The sequence below is a fragment of the Engystomops pustulosus genome, chromosome 7 (genome assembly GCF_040894005.1).
Source record: "Engystomops pustulosus chromosome 7, aEngPut4.maternal, whole genome shotgun sequence".
In the NCBI taxonomy this organism is placed as follows: Eukaryota; Metazoa; Chordata; class Amphibia; order Anura; family Leptodactylidae; genus Engystomops; species Engystomops pustulosus.
Window position 1 is genome coordinate 182,062,200 of NC_092417.1, and position 22,701 is coordinate 182,084,900.

The 22,701-nt window shown below is 44.5% G+C and overlaps 2 protein-coding genes across 2 annotated transcripts in view; one reads left to right on the plus strand and one right to left on the minus strand.

The window, feature by feature from the left end:
- Positions 1 to 6,526, minus strand: part of LOC140070303 (vomeronasal type-2 receptor 26-like) — a 57,335-nt gene extending 50,809 nt beyond the window's left edge. The window contains exons 1-2 of the mRNA XM_072116655.1: positions 6,240 to 6,526; positions 2,905 to 3,196 (exon numbers count right to left, since the gene is read on the minus strand). Coding sequence (XP_071972756.1) covers positions 2,905 to 3,196; positions 6,240 to 6,526 — 579 coding nt within the window. The remainder of the gene's footprint in view (positions 1 to 2,904; positions 3,197 to 6,239) is intronic.
- Positions 6,527 to 11,460: 4,934 nt separating this feature from the next.
- LOC140070304 (vomeronasal type-2 receptor 26-like) lies at positions 11,461 to 21,782 on the plus strand. The gene is made up of 7 exons (XM_072116656.1): positions 11,461 to 11,570; positions 13,070 to 13,356; positions 16,925 to 17,214; positions 17,350 to 17,499; positions 19,112 to 19,342; positions 19,836 to 19,959; positions 20,914 to 21,782. Exons 1-7 carry the CDS (start codon positions 11,461 to 11,463, stop codon positions 21,780 to 21,782), a joined length of 2,061 nt encoding a protein of 686 aa, XP_071972757.1.
- The last annotated feature ends 919 nt before the right edge of the window (positions 21,783 to 22,701 follow it).

Below are 22,701 nucleotides of genomic sequence, written 5' to 3' on the forward strand. Positions count from 1 at the left end.
GTCGCCACCCTGCTGTGTTATCCACAAAATATACTGGCAAACTTTTATGATTAACCGATATTATTTCAGCGCTTCTTGCGCATCTGTTGACATTCCCCTCAACCGCCATATCCCAAACTTATAAGAACACTACTACACTTAACTTGGTGGAGGCTGGGACCGAGTCGGACCCTGGGGCTGGTCATATACTGCCGACGCCGAGGATTGCGGGGCCTACCTCGGTCCAGGTCTCAAAGGCCTACTATACCTCCTCCTCCTCCCACCCCTCCTCCACCTCCTCCTCCTCTGAATTACCATCCGTGGGCATGGCGCCATCAGTCGGTAGCTCTAGGCACAGCAGCAGTGCCGTCGCTAAGCGACAGCAGGCGGTGCTCAAACTGCTGAGCCTAGGCGATAAAAGGCACACCGCCCAAGAGCTAATACAGGGCATTCCACATCAAACTTGTTAACTTTGTCGCCACCCTGCTGTGTAATCCACAAAATATACTGGCAAACTTTTATCATTTACCGATATTATTTCAGCGCTTCTTGCGCATCTGTTTACATTCCCCTCACCCGCCATATCCCAAACTTATAAGAACGCTACTACACTTGATCTTATACAAAAGGTTCTTAGAAGTGCTGTTTGGGGAGTAGCCTAGAGACAGGGGCTTGGATTGGCGAAAGCTCGCCTGGCAGCGGAGCGCCAGCTCCATCCCAAGATCCAACTAACATAGTTTTAACTGCAGCACCTTTAATCTACTACTAGTTCACTGCCTCCATACATGGTCCCCTTATCAAACGAGCTGTGTCAGTCAGGAAGTTGCAATCATAGCAGCGCAATATGGATGCCCCATACTGTCGCTCTTAATCATGGAACCATTTCCGTAAAAACAATTAAAAATAGAACCAGTATGCTATTCCATTATTCCTAGGTGAAATATTCAAACGACCCCGCCTGCTTTGAAAATTATAATTTTTTCAAAGTAAACGCTTCTGGCCCCCAGGCCCATTTTGGGTGGGGAGGAGCCAAGAGACAGGGGCTTGGACAGGCGAAAGCTCGCCTGGCAGCGGACCGCCAGCTCCATCCCAAGATTAGGCAGCCTCAGAGACATCCATGCATGCTGCCCCTGCTGTTTCCCGTCCATTTCGCCTCCACAGCGTCCACCAATGTCTCCATGCGCAACTTTCAACTGTCTATACCCCAGACGCTGGAGCACGAGAGGATATGCAGCACATCATCCCCTTATCAAATGAGCTGTGTCAGGCAGAATTTTCAGGTGTTTCACCAGATACATAGTGGAACTCGGCGCGTCTGTCGCCGCCATGCTGGAGACCTGCAGTTGCAATCATAGAAGCGCAATATGGATGCCCCATGCTGTCGCTCTTAATCATGGAAGTCCTCTCCATGGCTGCCTCCAAATGTCGTCCCCTTATCAAACGAGCTGTGTCAGGCTCATTTTTCGGGTGTTTCACCAGATACGTTATGGAACTTGGTCACTATGTCGCCACCATGCTGCGTTATCGACTAAATATACCGTCAACCTTTTGTTCACAGAGGAAATCATTTCAGCGCTTCTTGCACCCCTCCTTTGGTTCCTCTCTGCCACCCATTGGTTTGAAGCCTGGGTCCATTTAGGGTATGTCGCCATGCCACTCTCTAGCCTGCCGCTGCTGCCGCTGCCTCTGCATGCCGTCCCCTATAGTGTCAGGGTCAATTATTGGATGCTTTAGATGCTATCTAGCTTCATTCTGTCACTCTGTCATGGCGATGCTGTTGCCCATAATTTTGGCATAATGGTGCGTTTAAGCAGCCTCAGAGGCATCCATGCATGCTGCCCCTGCTGTTTCCTGTCCATTTCTGTGGTGTTTCCATCCTTTTCTGAGGTTTCCAGGTGTTTGGCCAAGCTTCCCTGTGCAGAGCCTTGGTCCCCTTGAAAAATGCTCGAGTCTCCCATTGACTTCAATGGGGCTCGTTATTCGAGACGAGCACTCGAGCATCGGGAAAAGTTCGTCTTGAATAACGAGTACCCGAGCATTTTAGTGCTCGCTCATCTCTAGTTAACACCTGTGATTGATGCCAGCACCAGTGGATGTTCACATTTGGGTGTGGTTTTGGGCTTAGGTACCCAAAGTAAACTTTTCAAACCTGAAAAGGTGAACTCGTTAATAATGGTTATCAGTCACAGAAAAGTATGAAAATTTATTTGGGGTGAGTCTTTAACCCCTTAACGATGCATGCCGTAATAGTACGGCGCATGTCAGGTGCGGGTGTAGTTGCTTGGAGAGGGCTTACCTGCTGAGCCCTTTCCATAGCCAATAATTATTTGCTGCATATCACCGTTTGTCGATCACCGCCAACAAAGCTTGGAGACTTCATCAGGATCAGAAATCAGGGGGCAGGCCTTCGGACAACCCGACGGATTCGGACAAACCGCGGAATTTACAAACGCGGTTGTGACGCAAGATCAAGCACTCACATGTGCCGGGAAGAGGCAGGTGAACTCCGGCACACCTCGGGCAGAAGCGACGGATGCAGGAACTCAGGCACAAGATCTTCATGAATTGCGCCGAGCCCGAATCATTTTCATTTTTGTAAATTTATGAAAATTTGAAATTTGGTATCTCCATGATCGCACCGACCCAAAGAATAAAGTAGCCATGTTATTTTAGGTGCAAAGTAAAATCCAAGCTCACAAGAAAACATTGAAACGTAATTTGTTACACATAAAACAAGCTCTCACACAGCTCCTTACGTGTAAAAATAAAAAGTTATAGAATTTTGAAGGTGGGAGGGAAAAATGGAAGTGAAAAAAAAAACAAAAAAGGGCGAGTTCATTAAGGGGTTAAAGGAAACATGCACAGGTTTTGCCAGAAATCCTGGAGAAATTGTATACAAATTGTATTTCTAGTTTAGTGACTGACCTGTGTGTAGGGATATATCCCCAGGAGCTGAGCTATCGGTAAAGTGGTGGATGAGAAATGATCTCCGATAAATCCCACAACCTTCTTCTTCCGGGTGCAGGAATAATTAGGGACAAGGTATCCGGGTCCGGATAATATTAGTAAGATGCTCTTTATCGCCTTCCTGGGGTCTGTACACGAGTCATAGATGTGATATCCCAGAGTCAGGTTTGGGAGAATTAAAGGATTTCTATTGATTTCATCAACAGCGTAAAAGAAAGCCAAGAGATTCTTGTAGTAATAAATACATGGGCTAAAAAATGAGAAAAAAATGTGATAATGAAGGTAAAATGTATCTTCTCTCTCCGATCCCAAACCAAAAAATGAACTGTCAGGGAACTCGGCTTCCTGTGATAAAAACTGTTTAATGGGCAGGATAAGTATTGTACACTGAAAAAAAACAGAATTTTTTTCATCTGAGGCATTGTCCGAGAGGATGAACATATATCAGGTGCTGGGACATGGTGACGGGTGAGCACGTCCTGCTGCCCAGTGGTTGTCCAAGCAGAGCTTGCGTGCCCCTAGAAACATACATGGCTTAGGCCTCTTGCACACTAGCGTTGCGTTTCACGTCAGGGTGCAATGCGTGAAAAACTGACGTTTTGGCTGCGTTTTTGTTCCATTTTTCCTTGGAGTAATTTGCGTTTTTTTTGCGTTTTCGGCGCATTTTTGACGCGCGATTCAATGGGAGACTCGAGCATTTTTCAAAGGGACCATGGTTTGGGATTAAAATGTGTTATTTAATTGAAAAATAATGTCTTCTGATAATTTGCAAACATCTGCGATCTATTCTTCACTGTTCCGCGCGTATATTATCTCCCGACAATTTAGCAGATGTGAAGAACAGTGAAGAATAGAATAAAATCATTGTACACAGTGAACACAGTGAACACAGGATCATTTAAGATAAAAACACAGTGCAGAACACAGTGCAGAATAGATTACAGATGTTCGGCACATCTGCTTACTTGTCGGGAGATACGCGCGGAACGGCGCGAACAAAATAGCATGTGAAGAACAATATATATGTGTGTGAAGAACACATTGCAGATGTTTAAATACATCTGCAATGTGTTCTTCACACATATATATTGTTCTTCACATGCTATTTTGTTCGCGCCGTTCCGCGCGTATCTCCCGACAAGTAAGCAGATGTGCCGAACATCTGTAATCTATTCTGCAATGTGTTCTGCACTGTGTTTTTATCTTAAATGATCCTGTGTTCACTGTGTTCACTGGTTTTATTCTATTCTTCACTGTTCTTCACTGTGTTTTTTTAATTAAATGATCGTTCGCGAGCAGGGGAAATAATGTTATTCTGGTCACCTAGCAACCCTTACGTTTAAAACGCATTGCACTCGCATTGCACTTGCAATGATTGCGAGTGCAATGCGTTCTTGATGCATCTCCATAGACTTGAATGGGGCGTGAAAATTGCGCGTGACTCGCAAAAATAGAGCATGCTGCGATTTTGACGCGCGTGCAAACGAACGCAAGCACGCGCGTCAAAAACAACGCTAATGGAGAAAGACCCATTGAATACAATGGGACAGAGTGCAATGCGAGTTCTGAGCGTCAAATGCACGCGCAGAACTCGCGCGTGAAAAACGCCAGTGGAGAAGGGGCCTTAGAGGGACCGCAGCTGGAACACCGGGGACACCGGACAAGGTAAGTACAAATTTATTTTTTATGCAACCACTCCCTGATCACATTCCCTGATTTTGGACAGCCCCTTTAACTAGATCCCGATTGCCTGCTGATGAAAAAAATCAGTGTGCGGGGGTCCTGAGCCTGTTCAATAGACAGCCGAGACCCTATGGAGATCCTATGGAGTAGGCAGTTTATTATTGCTATTACCGCTCCCTTTTCTTGACTGCATAGTGCTGAAGTACTGTATAGCAGAACCGGCACTGCATATTGGCTTTATAGACCTTGTGGTCATGTGTTCGCCAGGTCTGTAGAGGTTAATCAGAGATCCCTGGTCCTATTAGACCCAGTACAGCCTTGAACAAATATCAACTCTTATGTTACAGGTGAAAAATGTGAAAGTGAAAAAAAAATAAAAAATAAAATGATACATTTTAAAAAAGTAAAAATGTGAAAATGTCTTTTATGACTCATACACTCAAAATATTAACAATAACCAAAAAAAACAAAAATTCATATTTCCCAATGAAATAAAAAATGTACACTATAAAAACATTGCCATAGTTGCCCTTTTTGCCTGAGCCTATATATATTTCTCCAAATTTTTTAAATTTTTTGGTTGCCCCTAAACACGACCCTGTAACTTCTGACTTAAGGGTTGGGGCTGTCATCTTCCCTGAGGCTTCACAGAGCTTGTCTCTCTGTCTCTGCTTTCTGCACTTTAGCCCCGCCCCCTGCAGTCCAGAAACAGAGCTCACTCACGGATGCACACAGAGACACAGAGGGGGTCATTTACTAAGGGCCCGATTCGCATTTTCCCGACGTGTTACCCGAATATTTAAGATTTGCGCTGATTTTCCCTGTATTGCCCCGGGTTTTTGGCGCACGCGATCGGATTTTGGCGCATCGGCGCTGGTATGCACGCGACGGATATCGGGGGGTGTGGCCAAATGAAAACCCGACGGATTCGGAAAAACCTCCGCATTTAAAAAACCGAAAGTGTCGCGGAGCTTGCACTTACCTTCATCCAGGATAGGCCCGAATCCACCGCAGAGAACGCGCCGCTGGATCGCGAACGGACCGGGTAAGTAAATCTGCCCCAGAATCTGAGTTCCTGCTGGCAGCAGCAGTATGGGGACAGCTACAAGCTACATACAGATAAGTTGTTTATCTGGGGAGACACAGCAGGTCTAGTGTGTAGACACTACTAGAATTGTATTCAATTGGCCCACTAGTAGTTTTTTTTCTTTTTTTTGTTTTGTTTCTTACACTATTTAATATCTATAATAAATGACTTCATGACATAATTGTCTTTTTGTTACTCTTAATTGATAGTTTTCTTGAGGTCTTTGAGATCCCTATTACTACAAAAATCACCTGCTTTACAGAGAAAATCTCCCCCAAGACGTCCATAGCCGAAAGAACAAAAAACGAACAGTATCATACTGTAGGGAACAAGCGCTCCCCCTCATCTACAATCCTAAAAGCTTTCAAAATTGGACAGAAATTTTGAAATGTAGATACTTTCGGCTTTATTCACAATTTTTTCAAAAACATTCTGAAAAATCAATTTTGTGGTTCAAATTCTAGATGTCTGAGAAATGAGTGAGATTTGTGCCTTGTTTGTGCTTGAACGTTGTGATACTTACAAGAGACAAGACATCTGCATGTGACCCATTTCAGTCACATAACTGTTGACGCTGACAACTCCCCCGATCATGATGTCCCCATCCAGTACATATTCATAATCTTCAAAGATCTTCCATGTCTGGAGGTTACAGGCTGCAGCCGAGGTCCGAGGTGTGAAGATACAGGGGGTCACACACAGGAATAACACACATAGTAACGCTTTCAGGGCCGAGGAAAGTGATGAGAAATATAAAGTAATGTATCCTACAATAAGGAGTAACCCCGGGGTCTCAGCATCCAGGAGCATAGTGACCGGCAGTAACATCAACATCTCAGGGACAAAGGAGCTGAAGGAAATCTTCTCATTTTATAGAGGAGCTCCTTACTGTAATACAGTGTCTCCTAAATTTACACACACGACTGACTTCTTATTCTGGTAAATTTATTCTTTACTTACTTCAAAGTAGTCAAGAAAAAATTGTCCGTTTCTTAAGTTGTCTTTATAAATAAGAGCACTTTGATATATGTAAAAATTAAGATAAATTACCCAAAGTTAAAAATTTCAGGAAATCCAAAAAACATTTAGAATTTGTCCAACATTTATAGCCATTGATCAGGATATGTCCCGAGTCCAGACAACCCAAATAGGACAATGCTTTCTACAACAATGGTAGGTTGCGCAGGTCTTGTTCTTCTTACTTTTAGTGTTTGTTATTGTCACCTCTCCTGTATAGAGTTGACTAGTGGGGGTTTAGAGAAATCAAAAAACTCCAGCGCAGGCTCCCGGGTCTTCTAAACTTCCTTTTTTTAATTTGTGATACAGCATAATGGTATATCGGGTAAAACACAGAGTTACGATCGACACGTTTTGGCTGAGAGACTTAGTCCCAATCTGATCGACGCGTTTCGGCTGAGAGCCTTAGTCCCGATCTGATCAACGCATTTTGGCTGAGATCCTTAGTCCTGATCTGATTGACATGTTTTGGCTGAGAGCCTTAGTCCTGATCTGATCGACGCGTTTCGGCTGAGAGCCTTAGTTCTGATCTGATCAACGCATTTTGGCTGAGAGCCTTAGTCCTGATCTGATTGACATGTTTTGGCTGAGAGCCTTAGTCCTGATCTGATCGACGCGTTTCGGCTGAGAGCCTTAGTCCTGATCTAATGAGGGCTCTGTTTTACCCGATGTACCATTATGCTGTATCACAAATAAAGAATTGGATTTTAGAAGACCCAGGAGTCTGCGCTGGAGTTTTTTGCTTTCTATGTTATCTGGTGTCTTTGCCTTGGGCACTCCGAGTGCAGCTCATCGGTCTCCGATCAGGTGAGGGAAGTTTGAGATGACTAATTATATGAGTTTGTGTCTGGGGTGTTTGGTGTAACAGGGGAAAATAATTTATGAAGATTATACACCACCAACTGATACTAATGAATAGGGGGTAAGCCAACCCCCTTGGAGCCTTGCAGCCATGTATGCGTCCCCACAATGGCAGTGTGAATGCACCCTGTGTCCAATCATCACTGGGAAAACATCTTATAATGTTACTGTGTACTGCGGCTGTAGCTCCATGTATGGCTGTGTTCTGGGGCAGTAGTTCCATGTATGGCTGTGTACTGAGGCTGTAGCTCCATGTATGGCTGTGTACTGTGGATGTAGCTCCATGTATGGCTGTGTACTGTGGATGTAGCTCCATGTATGGCTGTGTACTGTGGATGTAGCTCCATGTATGGCTGTGTACTGTGGATGTAGCTCCATGTATGGCTGTGTACTGCTCCTGTAGCTTCATGTATGGCTGTGTACTGTGGCTGTAGCTCCATGTATAGCTGTGTACTGTGGCTGTAGCTCCATGTATGGCTGTGTACTGTGGCTGTAGCTCCATGTATGGCTGTGTACTGTGGCTGTAGCTCCATGTATGGCTGTGTACTGTGGCTGTAGCTCCATGTATGGCTGTGTACTGTGGATGTAGCTCCATGTATGGCTGTGTACTGTGGCTGTAGATCCATGTATGGCTGTGTACTGTGGATGTAGCTTCATGTATGGCTGTGTACTGCGGCTGTTGCTCCATGTATGGCTGTGTACTGTGGCTGTAGCCCCCTGTGTGGCTGTGTCCTGTGGCTGTAGCTCAATTGATAGCTGTGTACTGTGGCTGTAGCCAAATGTATGGCTATGTACTCCGGCTGTATTCTCATGTATGACTGTGTACTTCGGCTTTAGCACCATGTATGGCTGGATATTGTAGCTATAGCTCAATATATGGCTGTTTACTGTGGCTGTAGCTTCATATATTGCTGTGTTTTGTGGCTGTAGCTCCATGTATGGCTGTGTAATGTGGCTGTAGCTCCATGTATGGCTGTGTACTGTGTCTTTAGCTCCATGTATGGCTGTGTACTGTGGCTGTAGCTCCATGTATGGCTGTGTACTGCTCCTGCAGGTCCATGTGTAGCTGTGTACTGTGGCTGTAGCTCCATTTATGGCCGCATGCTGCGGCTGTAGCCTAATGTATGACTGTGTACTTCGGCTGTAGCACCATGTATGGCTGTGTACTGTGACTGTAGCTCCATGTATGGCTGTGTACTGTGGCTGTAGCTTCATGTATGGCTGTGTACTGCAGCCGTAGCTTCATGTATGGCTGTGTACTGCGGCTGTAGCTCCATGTATGGCCGTGATCTGTGGCTGTACCTCCATGTATGGCTGTTTACTGTGGCTGTACCTCCGTGTATGGTTGAATATAGCTTCCAGTAGCCAGTGTATCCACAGTCCCTCCAGTAGCTAGTGTAGTCACAGGGCCACCCCCCAGTATCTAGTATAGTCACAGCCCTTCCTGTAGCCAGTGTAGTCCCAGCGCTTCCAGTGGGCAGTATACTCACAAGGCTTCCCCCCAGTAGCCTGTATAGTCATAGTCCCTCCAGTAGCCAGTGTAGTCACAGGGCCACCCCCCAGTATCCAGAATAGTCACAGTCCCTCCAGTAGCCAGTTTAGTCACAATCCCTCCAGTAGCAAGTATAGTCACAGCCCCTCCAGTAACCAGTATAGTCACAGTCCCTCCAGTAGCCAGTATAGTCACAGCTCCACCAATAACCGGTATAGTCACAGTCCCTCCAGTAGCCTGTATAGTCACAGCTCCACCAATAACCGGTATAGTCACAGTCCCTCCAGTAGCCTGTATAGTCACAGCTCCTCCAATAACCGGTATAGTCATAGTCCCTCCAGTAGCCAGTGTAGTCACATTGCCTTCCCCCAGTATACAGTATAGTCATAGTCCCTCCAGTAGCCATTGTAGTCACAGGGCCTCCCTGCAGTAGCCAGTATAGTCACAGCCCCTCCAGTAACCAGTATAGTCACAGTCCCTTCAGTAGCCAGTATAGTCACAACCCCACCAGTAACCACTATAATCACAGCCCCTCCAGTAGCCAGTATAGTCACATTGCCTCCCCCAGTATCCAGTATAGTCACAGTCCCTCCAGGAGCCATTATAGTCACAGGGCCTCCCCGCAGTAGCCAGTATAGACACAGGGCCTCCCCCTAGTAGCCAGTATAGTCACAGGACCTCCCCCTACCCTGGTATAGTCACAGGGCCTCCCCCTACCCCAGTATAGTCACAGGGCCTCCCCTCACTCCAGTATAATCACAGGGCCTTCCCTCACCACAATATTGTCACAGGGCCTCCCCTCACCCCATTATAGTCACAGGGCCTCCCCTCACCCCATTATATTCACAGGGCCTCCCCTTACCCCATTATGGTCACAGGGCCTCCCCTCACCCCATTATAGGGCCTCCCCTTACCCCATTATGGTCACAGGGCCTCCCCTCACCCCATCACAGGGCCTCCCCTCATGCTAGTATAGTCACAGGGCCTTCCCTCACCCCAGTAGAGATATAGGGCCTCCCCTCACCCCATTATAGTCACAGGGCCTCCCCTCACCCCATTATATTCACAGGGCCTCTCCTAACCCCATTATAGTCACAGGGCCTCCCCTCACCCCATTATAGTCACAGGGCCTCCCCTCACCCCATTATAGTCACAGGGCCTCCCCTTACCCCATTATAGTCACAGGGCCACCCCTCGCGCTAGTATAGATGCAGTGTCTTCCCTCACCCCAGTATAGATATAGGGCCTCCCATCATTCCATTATAGATACAGGGCCTCACCCCACTGCACTTACCGTACCGCTCCAACACATAGAAGACCCAGTGCCTGCTGGGCCCCGGCGCCTGCTAGGCTCTGGTGTCCGGTGCCTGCTAGACCCTCAGGTCTTCTACATTGTATGATCAGTAAAATCCCCATATACTGCCATATACTGTGGTGCAAAATGACAAAATGACAAAAATGGCACATCACACAGCTCCAGCCACTGAAATATGAAATAGTTATTAGCACCAAAAGATGGCAAAGAAAGAAAGATGAAGAATTAATTTTTTTGCACAGGAGGTTTTAGTTTTTGCAAATGTATGAACACATTATGAAACCTGTCCGGTTTCGCGGACAAGTGCTCGCAGCTCCTCGTAGCTGCACGCAGAAGCTATCTGCTAGGAGGATCAAAGAGGCTACTGGGGCGTGGAGTAGCCGCAACGTGTAGCCTCAGCTCCGGCTACTCCACGCCCCAGTAGCCTCTTTAGAAAATTTGCATATTCCCCGATTAAAGATTAGCAAAGACAGAGGGGAGTAAAGGATTGGCCCTGTGATTAGGGCTATCCTTACATACATTAGATGCAGCTACCACCGGATCTACCTTAATAGATAGATCCTGGGTGTCAGGTTTCCTTTAAGTACATCCCATATGGTCTCCACTATTTGTCTGTGATTATTGTACGGCCGTTCTCTGGATATTATACACCGATTTGTGATTTGTGGCCATAGACTGGCGTCATGTCTCTGGAAGTGTTAATGAAATTGTTTCTCTTTCAGGATTTGAGTGAAGAATACATTTACCATAATAATATGTTAGACTTGTGTGTGTAAATTTAAGTCCTGCTGTATTATAGTATTAGCTCTGGCTATAAAACTTGGATGTGATGCTTGGGTTATCACTAAGATGCTGCGGTTACTGCCGGTCACTATGTTACTGAATGCGGAGACCTCGGGATTGCTCCTCGTTATTGTGGGCGGCCTAACGTTATACTTTTCATCACTTTCTTCTCTGCTCTCACCTTCTTTTGCCCTTAAATCCTTATTATGTGTGTTATTCCTGTGTGTGACCCCCTGTATGTCCACAGCTCCAGCCTGTAGGCTCCATGTCCAGGAGATGTATGAAGACTTTGACTATGTAAAGGACGGAGACATCATGTTTGGAGGAGTCGTCACTGTCAACAATGAAATCAGCGTAATGAGAGGAACATACTACGTGTGTCTCTTGTAAGTATCACGGCCGGTATCACACATACAAGGGGATTGTCCAATATCACACAATATCAGGCTACAATATTACAGAATTTCAACCACAAAGTGATTTAGTTTTTGTACAGCGGGTCCCTCAAGTGTATCATTTCATGAACGTCTGAGCTCAGTAACCAAACTGTGACCTTCTCCGAGGGATACAAGTAATTGGATGCCATCAAAACAACTTTTCTGGATTTCTCACCTATAGGAATGTAAAAATTATTTAAGAAAAAAAGAAAGAACGTAGAGTTGCAAAGTTCTTTTATCAGTTTTACCCATAGCAAGTGTCATGGCAATGTTTTTAGTTGTCTTTAGTTGGTTTTTGGAACAAAATAGTGAAGTCACAGTTTGCTTAATGTGAGTCTGTCACCACAAATGTCATATTTATCTGGTAGCCTATGTAGATTTTTAAAAGCCATTGTCAGCCTTCTGAACAATTTCTGTATTATGCTGGCCTCATGTCACCTGCTAGAGATGAGTTTCGGGGAAGGGGCAGCTGTGGCAGCCTATGTGCCGCAGTCACCTCAATGCATTCTTCCTCTCCTCCAAACCATCCTCCGCTGACTGCTCAATGCACATGACAGGAAGTGGGGAAGAGAGGAAAGCCAGGTAATATAAAATAAAGTTTTATAATGTACTGAAACGATTCAGAATGCTGCCAAAGTTATTTTTGAAATCAGCATAGCAGAGCCTATAGGAACCTTTCACTTTCTAATAATTACATTCCTGGTGACAGCTTTGCTTTAAATGTGTGATTAACATAAGACAATCCTTCTGACAACTCACTCTTTGGCCTTCTCTCCGCTCTACTGGACATACATCTGAGCTGGCATCACCATGACCAAATAGAATGAGCTTGGGCTTCATGAGGATCAATGATTTTTTAAATATTTTTATTAGTGGTATCAATGTCCTCTCCTCTGGTCCAACACATCTAGTAACCACATGCCTATAGGAGCCTGAGATCACAACGTGAACCCCCTACAGCTTGATGTCTATGATTTTAACAATATTGTTGGGTTGAGCAGTGTTCAGTCTTAGGGCTCATGCACACGGCCGTTAGGGGGACGTATGGCTTGCGGCCATACATACATCCCACATAGACAGCTATGGTGCACGGGCTTGGTATGTTAAGGGCAACAAGAGCTCACCGTTCCAAACCGTAGCCACAAAAAGATAGAGCCTGCTCTACCTATGGCCGTATCGATGGCCGTGCAGCTAGAATTTTCTATGGAGAGGTCTAGGGGCGAGAAACACTCAGCACGTCCTCCTCTCCCCAGCGCTGACGTATGCCCGACGGGCTATGGCACAGGGGGGCATACCTTTGTGTGCATGAGCCCTTAGGCATCAGCAGCCAATGTAGGCAGTAACCAATAGAGTTGAGAGCTGATAGAGCCCTCATTACATGGTTTCCACTTCATTTTCCAGATAAGATTTGCTAAATCTGTTCTTCTCCCAATTTCCGTCTCTCACAGTCCACATATTTATCACTACAAGAATCTCTTGGCTTTCTTTTACGCTGTTGATGAAATCAATAAAAATCCTTCTATTCTCCCAAACCTGACTCTGGGATATCACATCTATGACTCGTGTTCAGATCCTGCAAAAGCAGTCAAAAGCATTTTACAAATATTATCCGGACCCGGATACCTTGTCCCTAATTATTCCTGCACCCGGAAGAAGAAGGTTGTGGGATTTATCGGAGATCATTTCTCATCCACCACTTTACCGATAGCTCAGCTCCTGGGGATATATCCCTACTAGAGATGAGCGAGCACTAAAATGCTCGGGTGCTCGTTACTCGAGCCGAACATTTCCAGATGCTCGAGTGCTCGTTTCGAGTAACGAGCCCCATTGAAGTCAATGGGAGACCCGAGCATTTTTCAAAGGGACCATGGTTCAGGAATAAAATGTGTTATTTAATTGAAAAAGAATGTCTTCTGATAATTTGCAAACATCTGCGATCTATTCTTCACTGTTCCGCGCGTATATTATCTCCCGACAAGTTAGCAGATGTAAAGAACAGTGAAGAATAGAATAAAAACAGTGAACACAGTGAACACAGTGAACACAGGATCATTTAAGATAAAAACACAGTGCAGAACACAGTGCAGAATAGATTACAGATGTTCGGCACATCTGCTTACTTGTCGGGAGATACGCGCGGAACGGCGCGAACAAAATAGCATGTGAAGAACAATATATATGTGTGTGAAGAACACATTGCAGATGTTTAAATACATCTGCAATGTGTTCTTCACACATATATATTGTTCTTCACATGCTATTTTGTTCGCGCCGTTCCGCGCGTATCTCCCGACAAGTAAGCAGATGTGCCGAACATCTGTAATCTATTCTGCACTGTGTTCTGCACTGTGTTTTTATCTTAAATGATCCTGTGTTCACTGTTTTTATTCTATTCTTCATTGTTCTTCACTGTGTTTTTTTTAATTAAATGCTCGATCTCGAGCAGGGGAAATACTCGTCCGAGCAACGAGCCGTCTCGAGTACCCTAATGCTCGACCGAGCATCAAGCTCGGACGAGCATGTTCGCTCATCTCTAATCCCTACACACAGGTCAGTCACGTTACTACCACATGTTACTGTGAGTTACTCTAGAGCTGTGATTTTTAGTAACAACTGCTTGTTTTTCCTAATTCCTCTAGGTAGACAGAGTGTCGGAACACCATGTCAGACTATCAGACTATATTTCCTGTATGCAAATAAAAGACATCATACTCAAACTTAATAAAATGTGTAATAACTAACACCACAAACTTCAAAAAGCACGTAAAAAATTTAATAGAAACCCACCACCATGTATCTACCTTTGAAGGTAGATCGGGCGGTGGGTGCCTCTATTGTATGTGAGGATACCCAGAACACAAGCTTGGAGGAAGAGGGGCGAGCAGCTCCTCCTAGCCACGTGGCAAATATATGCTGGTAGGAGGTTCAAAGAGGCTACTCCACGCCCCAGTAGCCTCTTCAGAAAATTAGCATATTAGGGCAATAAAAATTTGAAAAAGATACAGGGGACGTGAGGATTAGCCCTTAAAAGGGCTATCCTCACGTCCAATTGAGGCGCTACTACCTGATCTACCTTAATTGGTCGATCCGTTGTGGTAGGTTTCCTTTAAATTTTATTGCACCAGATAAAATAATTTGATCAATGTAAAGTTAACTCCTTCACCCCTGCCGTACAGCTATATAAGTACCAGCTGTACCTGACCCTAGTAGTAGGCACATATATAGGCATAGGGTACTATTTAATGAAGCTGCTAGTTGAGGACCTGTGAGGTGGTTTCTCAAACTAGAGACTGTAATATACTTGCCATGTTGCTTAGTTGTGCAGCGGGGCCTCCTGCTTCTCTTTCTACCCTGGTTAGAGCCTGTTTGTGCTCTCCTCTGAAGGGAGTAGTACACACTCAGTTTCTTGGAAATTTGGCGCAATGAATGGCTTTCATTTCTAAGAACAAGAATAGATTGTGGAGTTTCATGTGAAACTTCTTTTTTTCTGGCCATTGTGAAAGTTTCATAGAACAAACAAAGGTAATGCTTCAGATTCTCAACCAGTTCAAAGGAAGGTTAGTTTTATAGCTTCTCTAATCAGCCAAACTGTTTTCAGGTGTGCTAACATAAGGTTTTCAAGGGTTTCCTAAACATCCATTTTCATTCTTACTCAGTTAGCAAACTCAATGGGGCCGATTTACTTACCCGGTCCTGTCACGATCCAGCGGCGCATTCTCTGCGGTGGATTCGGGTCTTCCGGCGATTCACTAAGGTACTGTGCCCGATGTCCACCAGGTGTTGCTGCTGCACTGAAGTCCGTCGGAGTGCACTGAAGTTCACCAAGCCAGGCCGGGTGCAGGTAAGCGCGTGTCAAGCAACACTTTTTTTTAAAAAAATGCAGCAGTTTTTCCGAATCCGTCGGGTTTCCTTCCGGCCACGCTCACCAATTTTGTGTGCAACACGGCGCCAATGTGACACAATCCGATTGCGTGCGCCAAAATCCTGGGGCAATTCAGGGAAAATCGTCGCAAATCGGAAATATTTGTGTAACGCGGAAGAAAAACGCGATTCGGGCCCTTAATAAATTACCCCCAATGTACCATTAAACCACTGGAGTGGTGGTTGTCGCAAATAGGCATAGGCCCTTAGGGCTGAGTGGGCTACAGTGGGGAAAGTTCATACGCTGCAGAATATTTCTATGCCAGACAGGAACCGGCATAGAAATAGATGCTGACAGCCAGACGGGCAGATACCAGAGCCAGCGCATGAGTGCCAGCTTATGATAAATAACTCCTTGTCATTTTTCTAGACAGGTAAAGTATTTTCATATACATTTGCATTTTGAGAATGAGGGCATTCTTATACACAGTGGTGGGAATGTATTAATCTGTGGGGCTAGGACTGTTTCCTACTGACCTACCATCTCTGTTCCGTACACATCAATCATTAAACCTACCATCACGGATCTACATAATTAGGAGGATCCGGTGGCAGGTTCCTGTAATCTATGGCAGCCCTGTCCTTGTATTTATGAAACTTTTAGTGCCCCAGAACTTAATAAAAATCTTTTATATATTAAAATTTTCTAGAGGCTACTGGAGCGGGGAGTAGCCACACTTTGGGGCGTAAGCTATGGCTACCCCATGCTGCAGTAGCCTCTTTCATTCCCTCCTACCCTCCAGTCTTCATCATGCATCTCGCTGTAGCTGTGCGCATACGTCTGTGAAGTCGGAGTTCTGTGCATGCGCAGTAGCTCTGGCTTCAGAGACGAGGTGGCATCGCTGTAGCTGTGCAAAGTTGTCTGCAAAGCCGGAGTTTCTGCATGGACTGAGTGAATTTACTATCTGACTTTCTCTATTGGCCACATTTTAGTTTTTCTTCTATTTGATTTGGCTCTTATCTTACTTGTTGTAGATAGTCACCAGTGCTGGTATTACAGAAAGCCTGTAGACCTAAGTGTTTTGTAAGAATGTTGATTAAAATTTTAGGAAAGCGCTCAGTACTCTGAATTTTGACTTTGTGATAGGCCAGTGACACTTCAACGAGTCATGAAGATACTGTGACAACATAACCTCCATTAAACCAGAAACTGACCCTAGTAGCCTCCAAACTGGTTTGTGTTCCTGGGTTCATCACGAGTTAGACTCTAGGCCCTCTGGAGGATCCCCTAGTACTCTCTCTAACACTGCATATCATTCGGTCAGTAAGACACTACATAAATATGTGCCGATTCATTAAAGATTTGTGATGTATGTGACCTAATCTGTTTTCAATGAACATGGAAGGTAAAGGTCATGATCTGATGATCTCAACATCTTCTACACAGATCAGTTATGGAGCTACAGACACATTGCTAAGTGATAGAAATTGGTTTCCATCTTTTTTCCGAACTGTCCCCAATGACAACACAACTTATTCCATCATCTGTCATTTTTTGAGCTACTTTGGATGGACCTGGGTCGGAATTATAGCCTCTGATCATGATGATGGAGACAGAGATACAAGATTACTGACAGATCTTCTCACCAGTCATGGCATCTGTGTGGCCTTTGTCTTAAAAGCTGAAATACAGAGGTATCTGGAGAGAAATTATAGGGATAAAAGCAGTGAGGTGATAAAGAAGTCCTCTGCCCAAGTTATTGTTATATGCGGAACTTTTTTTACTTTGATGCAGCATTTCTTACAACGTCTTAAGTTGGCCATAGATGACCGGATCTTAATTATAACTCCTACCTTCGCTCCCCAGATTGTAAATGCAGATAATTACCATACCATATTCAATCTTAGTTTATTATTTGAACTTCATCAAGAAGAAATGCCAGACATAGAAACCTATTACAGCAGTTTCTATCCTTTGAAATATCCTAAAGACAAAATCCTTGAAGATCTCTGGATTGTAATGTTCAGATGCTCAACAGGAAATATAGCAAAGGACCAATGGTTTTCAGAATATTTTAAAATATCTCTGCACAGATGTAAAGGAACAGAGCGATTGGATGATTTTCTCTTATTTTTATCTCATGGCAACACTTTCCAGATGTATCGGGCTGTCCGGTCCCTGGCTACTGCCTTAGATGATATGTCCTTCTCTCATGGTCATCAACCTACGGGCCAAAAATATCATCCTACACAAAAAGTGCGTCTATGCAGATGATATAACCTGCGTTACATACATAACTGATTGATTTATGTTATAGATCCTGCCAAATTACATGCCCTGGAATTCCTCAAGGGAAAGCAGATCCCACAAACAATGTTATCCTCCTATATTACAGTGGTTACTAAATCTGGTAAAAATCCAATAGAATGCTCTAACTTTAGGTGGAAATTAATCTAAGATCACTGGTGCATCGAAGAGCATGGATTGGGCGGTAGACTGAGATGAGAGAGGAGAGGTACCGAGGTGCAACATGATGCAAAGCTTTGTGGATGAGGGTGATTATTTTAAACTGTATTGGGAAGGAGATGGGCAACTGGTGCAGTGCCGGCGCAGACCGAAGGTACCTGTGTAGCATTTGGTCTGAAAGTAAGGCAGGGCTGATGTTACTTGCAGAAGTATATAGCTGGGTTTCATCAGCAGAGAGATTATACTGGAAACCAAATCTTCTGATGCTATTTCCAATGGGACAGTATAGAGGGAAAAGAGGAGAGGACACTGAGGAACCCCAACACTGAGAGGAAGATGAGAAGAGAAAGATTTAGAAAAGGAGACAATGAAAGTGCAGTCAGAGAGATAGGAAGAAAACCAAGAGAGTGCAGCGTCCATCAGGCCAATGGAGTCAAACCTCCCGAGGAGGAGCTGGTGGTCCACAGTATTAAATGCTGCCGAAAGATCCAGAAGAACAAGGAGAGAATAGTCACCTTTGGATTTAGCAGTGAGGTGAGATCATTGGAGACTTTAGAAAGAACGGTTTCAGTGGAGAGCATAGAGCAGATTGTAGGGGGTCAAGTATGGAGTTAGCAAAAAGATAGTGGGTCAATCGAGAAAAGAACTTTGGAGTTTGTAGATGAAAGGAAATTGGAGACTGGTCGGCAGTTAACTGCATTGGTTGGGTCCAGGGAAGGTTTCTTTAGTAATGGTGTAGTGCTTGAAAGAAGAGGGAATGGCACTACAGGAGAGGTTGAAGATGTTGAGGTGAGAAGTGGCTGCTGGGGAGAGAGACTGTACCAGATGTGAGGGGATGGGGTCACTGATGCAGGTAGTGGGGTGAGGGGATGGGGTCACTGATGCAGGTAGTGGGGCGAGGGGATGGGGTCACGGATACAGGTAGGGGGGCGAGCAGAGGAGAGGAGCCTGGACACTTCTTCCTCTGTGAGCGTCTCAAAATAAGAGAGTGATCAGGGTGAGGAACAGGAGGGATATTACTGCATTAGTTTGCACTTTGAACTTGGCTCTCACACATGTAGAGAAGTTGTAAAATGTTATGATATATTAAATCTATCATTTTAAAGTATCAAAAAACATGTTCCTTTCCGTATTATTGATATAATCTTAATCCGCATCAAAGGTGCATCATTATTTAAAGGCAATGACTTGCTCAACAAAATCTGGGTCTGAAAGCAAATGTTTTAACACAAATGGAGACATAGAGGCCGGATATGGGATTTATAATGACATTTTCCTAAGGAAAGAACGTGTGGCTGTACGGAGGGTCGGGTCTTACAATCTGAGCTCTAGAGAGGATCTACAGTTCTCCATAGCTACTAAAGATATAATATGGAAAAACAACAAGAGAGAAGTGAGTTATTTTTCTTGTTATTTTACAGCTTGGAGGCTACTGAGATTCGCTAACTCCAAGTCCAAATGTGTCATGATGTCCTATATGTTCCTGCTAGTCCATTAAAAGATAGAGAAGAAGAATTATGTCAATGGTTCAAGTCCCCCCATATTTAAGGTGCAAGCCTCGTCACACCTAACTCTCAGGTAAATAGAAGATAGTATAAAAAAATCACAGAGAAGAAGCAGTCCTGGTGAATGATAATATTTATTCATACAACATGGAAATGTCCTTTTTTTCTATATTTCTGACTATGAAAGAGATTCATGGGGAAAGTTCTCCATTACTGTCTGTGTAAAGTGTATTGGAGACATCATGGCACCTAATCTCAAACCACCAGTGCTAGGACTACTGAGAATGATAGAAAAAGCTACATAACTATAAACTTCTGTAGTTTACAAATCAAATATTGTGAAATTTTAAAAACTTAAAATGGTAATTTATTTTTCTACAGATCCCAAGATCCCAATGTTCAGTAAGCTGTGTCCCCGGCCAAAGGAAACTGATATCATCTGGAAACCACCGGTGCTGTTATGATTGTGCCCCATGTTCTGCCGGAGAAATATCTAATATCACAGGTAGATTGTATACAAGAGTTTCATGATATAATCAAAATACTGTAATGTGGATGAAATGCTGACTCATTTTCCTATAATTGAAATGAGACTTGAAAAGGAAGGTGTTTTTCACTTAAAGGAAACCTACCACCACGGATCTACCTATTAAGCTAGATCCGGTGGCAGGTTCCTCTGATGTATAGTCGTAGAGCCCTTTTTAGGGCTAATTCTTTCGTGGACCAGAACTTTTATTAATTTTAATTCCCCGAATATGCAAATTTCCTAAAGAGGCTATTGGGGTGTGGAGTAGCCGGAGTTGAGGCTACACGAAATGGCTACTCCACGCCCCAGTAGCCTCTTGCGTTCCGCCTACCAATCCATCTTCAGCATGCAGCAGCAAGGATCTGTGCGTACTCGTCTCTGCGCAGAATGCAGGCCGCCAGCTGCGCATTCTCGTCTTTGAAGCTGGAGCCACTGCGCATGCGCAAAACCCAGCTGCGGGCTAAAGATGGATTGGTAGGCGGAACGCAAGAGGCTACTGGGGCGTGGAGGAGCTGTGCCATGTAGCCTCAGCTCCAGCTATTCCACACCCCAGTAGCCTCTTTAGGAAATTTGCATATTGGGGGAATTAAAATTTATAAAAGTTCTGGGCCATGAAAGAATTAGCCCTAAAAAGGGCTATACACCTCTACATTAGAGGAACCTGTCACCGGATATACCTATTAAGGTGGTGGTAGGTTTTCTTTAAAGTCAAAGTTCTCAAAATTGTGTTAGACCCGCTAAGTTTACCCAGTTCAGAGATTCTAATATCCTAGTCCACAAGCAAACACGAGAGCAGGTCATTGGCAGGAGAAAAGAGCTCTGGTCACTTGAAGCTTGAAAGAAAATTCTATATGGAGGTAGATAAAAGAAACAAGTGACAAATTCTTGCATTTCCTAACTAATGAGCGTCTCGCTATACACATTGTTTTGCAGACAGTGAAAATTGCATGAAGTGTGCAGAAGATGCCTGGTCCAATGAAAACAGAACATTTTGCGTTTTGAAGGAGATTGAATATTTATCTTATACTGTGGACATCATTACAATAGTGTTTTCCTGTTTATCACTTTTCTTTTGTATTCTGACAATTTTATCTTTAGCCAATTACAAGAACCTGAGCTTTGTTCTCCTGGTCTCCATCATGCTGAGCTTCCTCTGTGTCTTCTTGTTCCTCGGTCGTCCTGTGGATATAACCTGCATGTTACGTCAGATCTCTACTGGAATATTCCTCTCAGTGTCCATCTCTTCATTGTTGGCCAAGACCATCATGGTTTACATTGCCTTCAAAGCCACCAGACCTGGAAGTGTGTGGAGAACATGGACTGGAGTGAAACTCCCTAATTGTGTGCTCCTGATCTGCTCCTCGGTCCAGGTTGTCCTCTGTATGAGTTGGGTGACCCTCTCTCCTCCCTTCCAGGAGCTGGACACACACTCTTATAAGGAGAAGGTCGTAGTTCAGTGTAATGAAGGGTCAGATCTTTGGTTCTACTATGTCCTGGGTTATATGGGGGTTCTGGCTGCGGTTAGTTTTATTACAGCTTTCTTAGCCAGGACATTACCGGACAGTTTTAATGAGGCCAAGTACATCACCTTCAGCATGCTGGTGTTCTGCAGTGTCTGGATCGCCATGATCCCGGCTTATCTCAGCACCAGAGGGAAATACATGGTGGCCGTGGAGATATTTGCCATCCTGACCTCTAACGCTGGGCTGCTGGGATGTATATTCCTCCCAAAATGTTATAAAATTATATTTAGACCTGAAATAAATACTAAAGCTTATATATTAAGGAACCAAATTATGTAATATTGTATAAAATATGGAAACTTTTACATCAAACATGTTTTGTATACATATACATTTGCAATTATGTTACCAAAAATATCAGGTTCTAATCAGAAAGACATAATGGGGCACATTTACTTACCTGGTCCTATCGCGATCCCCGATCCGGAGGGTCCGACGAAGATGAATTCCGGCACGATTCAAGTAGCTCGTGCCCCCGATTTCCTTCATCCGTCACTTCCCCCCCGAGGTCCACCAAAGTTCACCTTCTTCTTCCCGGTGCTTGTAAGTGTGTCTTGCAACACAATTAGAAATGTTAAATCCTGCGAGTAATCCGAATCCTTCGGGTTGTTCGCCGGCCCGCCCCCCCCCCCCCCCCAATTTCTGTCGCGTGCAAGCCTGCGCCGATGTGCCAAAATCCGATCGCGTGCGCCAAAATCCCCTGTTAAATGCGGCGCAACTCGTAAATCGCCGGGAAACCCTTAGTAAATGAGCCCCAATATGTTTTTGTATTCTAGTATCACAGCTTCTGTGGAAGTCCATACCATATTTGAGACTGCCGACACAATTGATCTGGAACATGACTATGGACTCTTAGGTGGTTGGATCACATTGGTTATGCACTCATTTCACCGTGTTTCCCTTTATATAGTGACCTTTATTGTAATAAAGTGTCCTAATTATATTCGGATAATTGGGTGCTGTAGTTCCTTTACGCTAATATATAGGATAGCAATAGCAATAGTCCAATACTTCCACTATCAAAAATAGTGGGGAGAAACTTCTTCCTCCATATATCAGATTTTAGAAACCAAGACTGTTTCAGAAAATGTAACCCCTTCAAGGTCTGCGGGCTGAGCCCTCTTTCATACAGAGGTGAGTGCTTGCTGCATCTTGCAGCAAACACCCACCGCTAATACCAGCAGTCAGTGCTAGCACC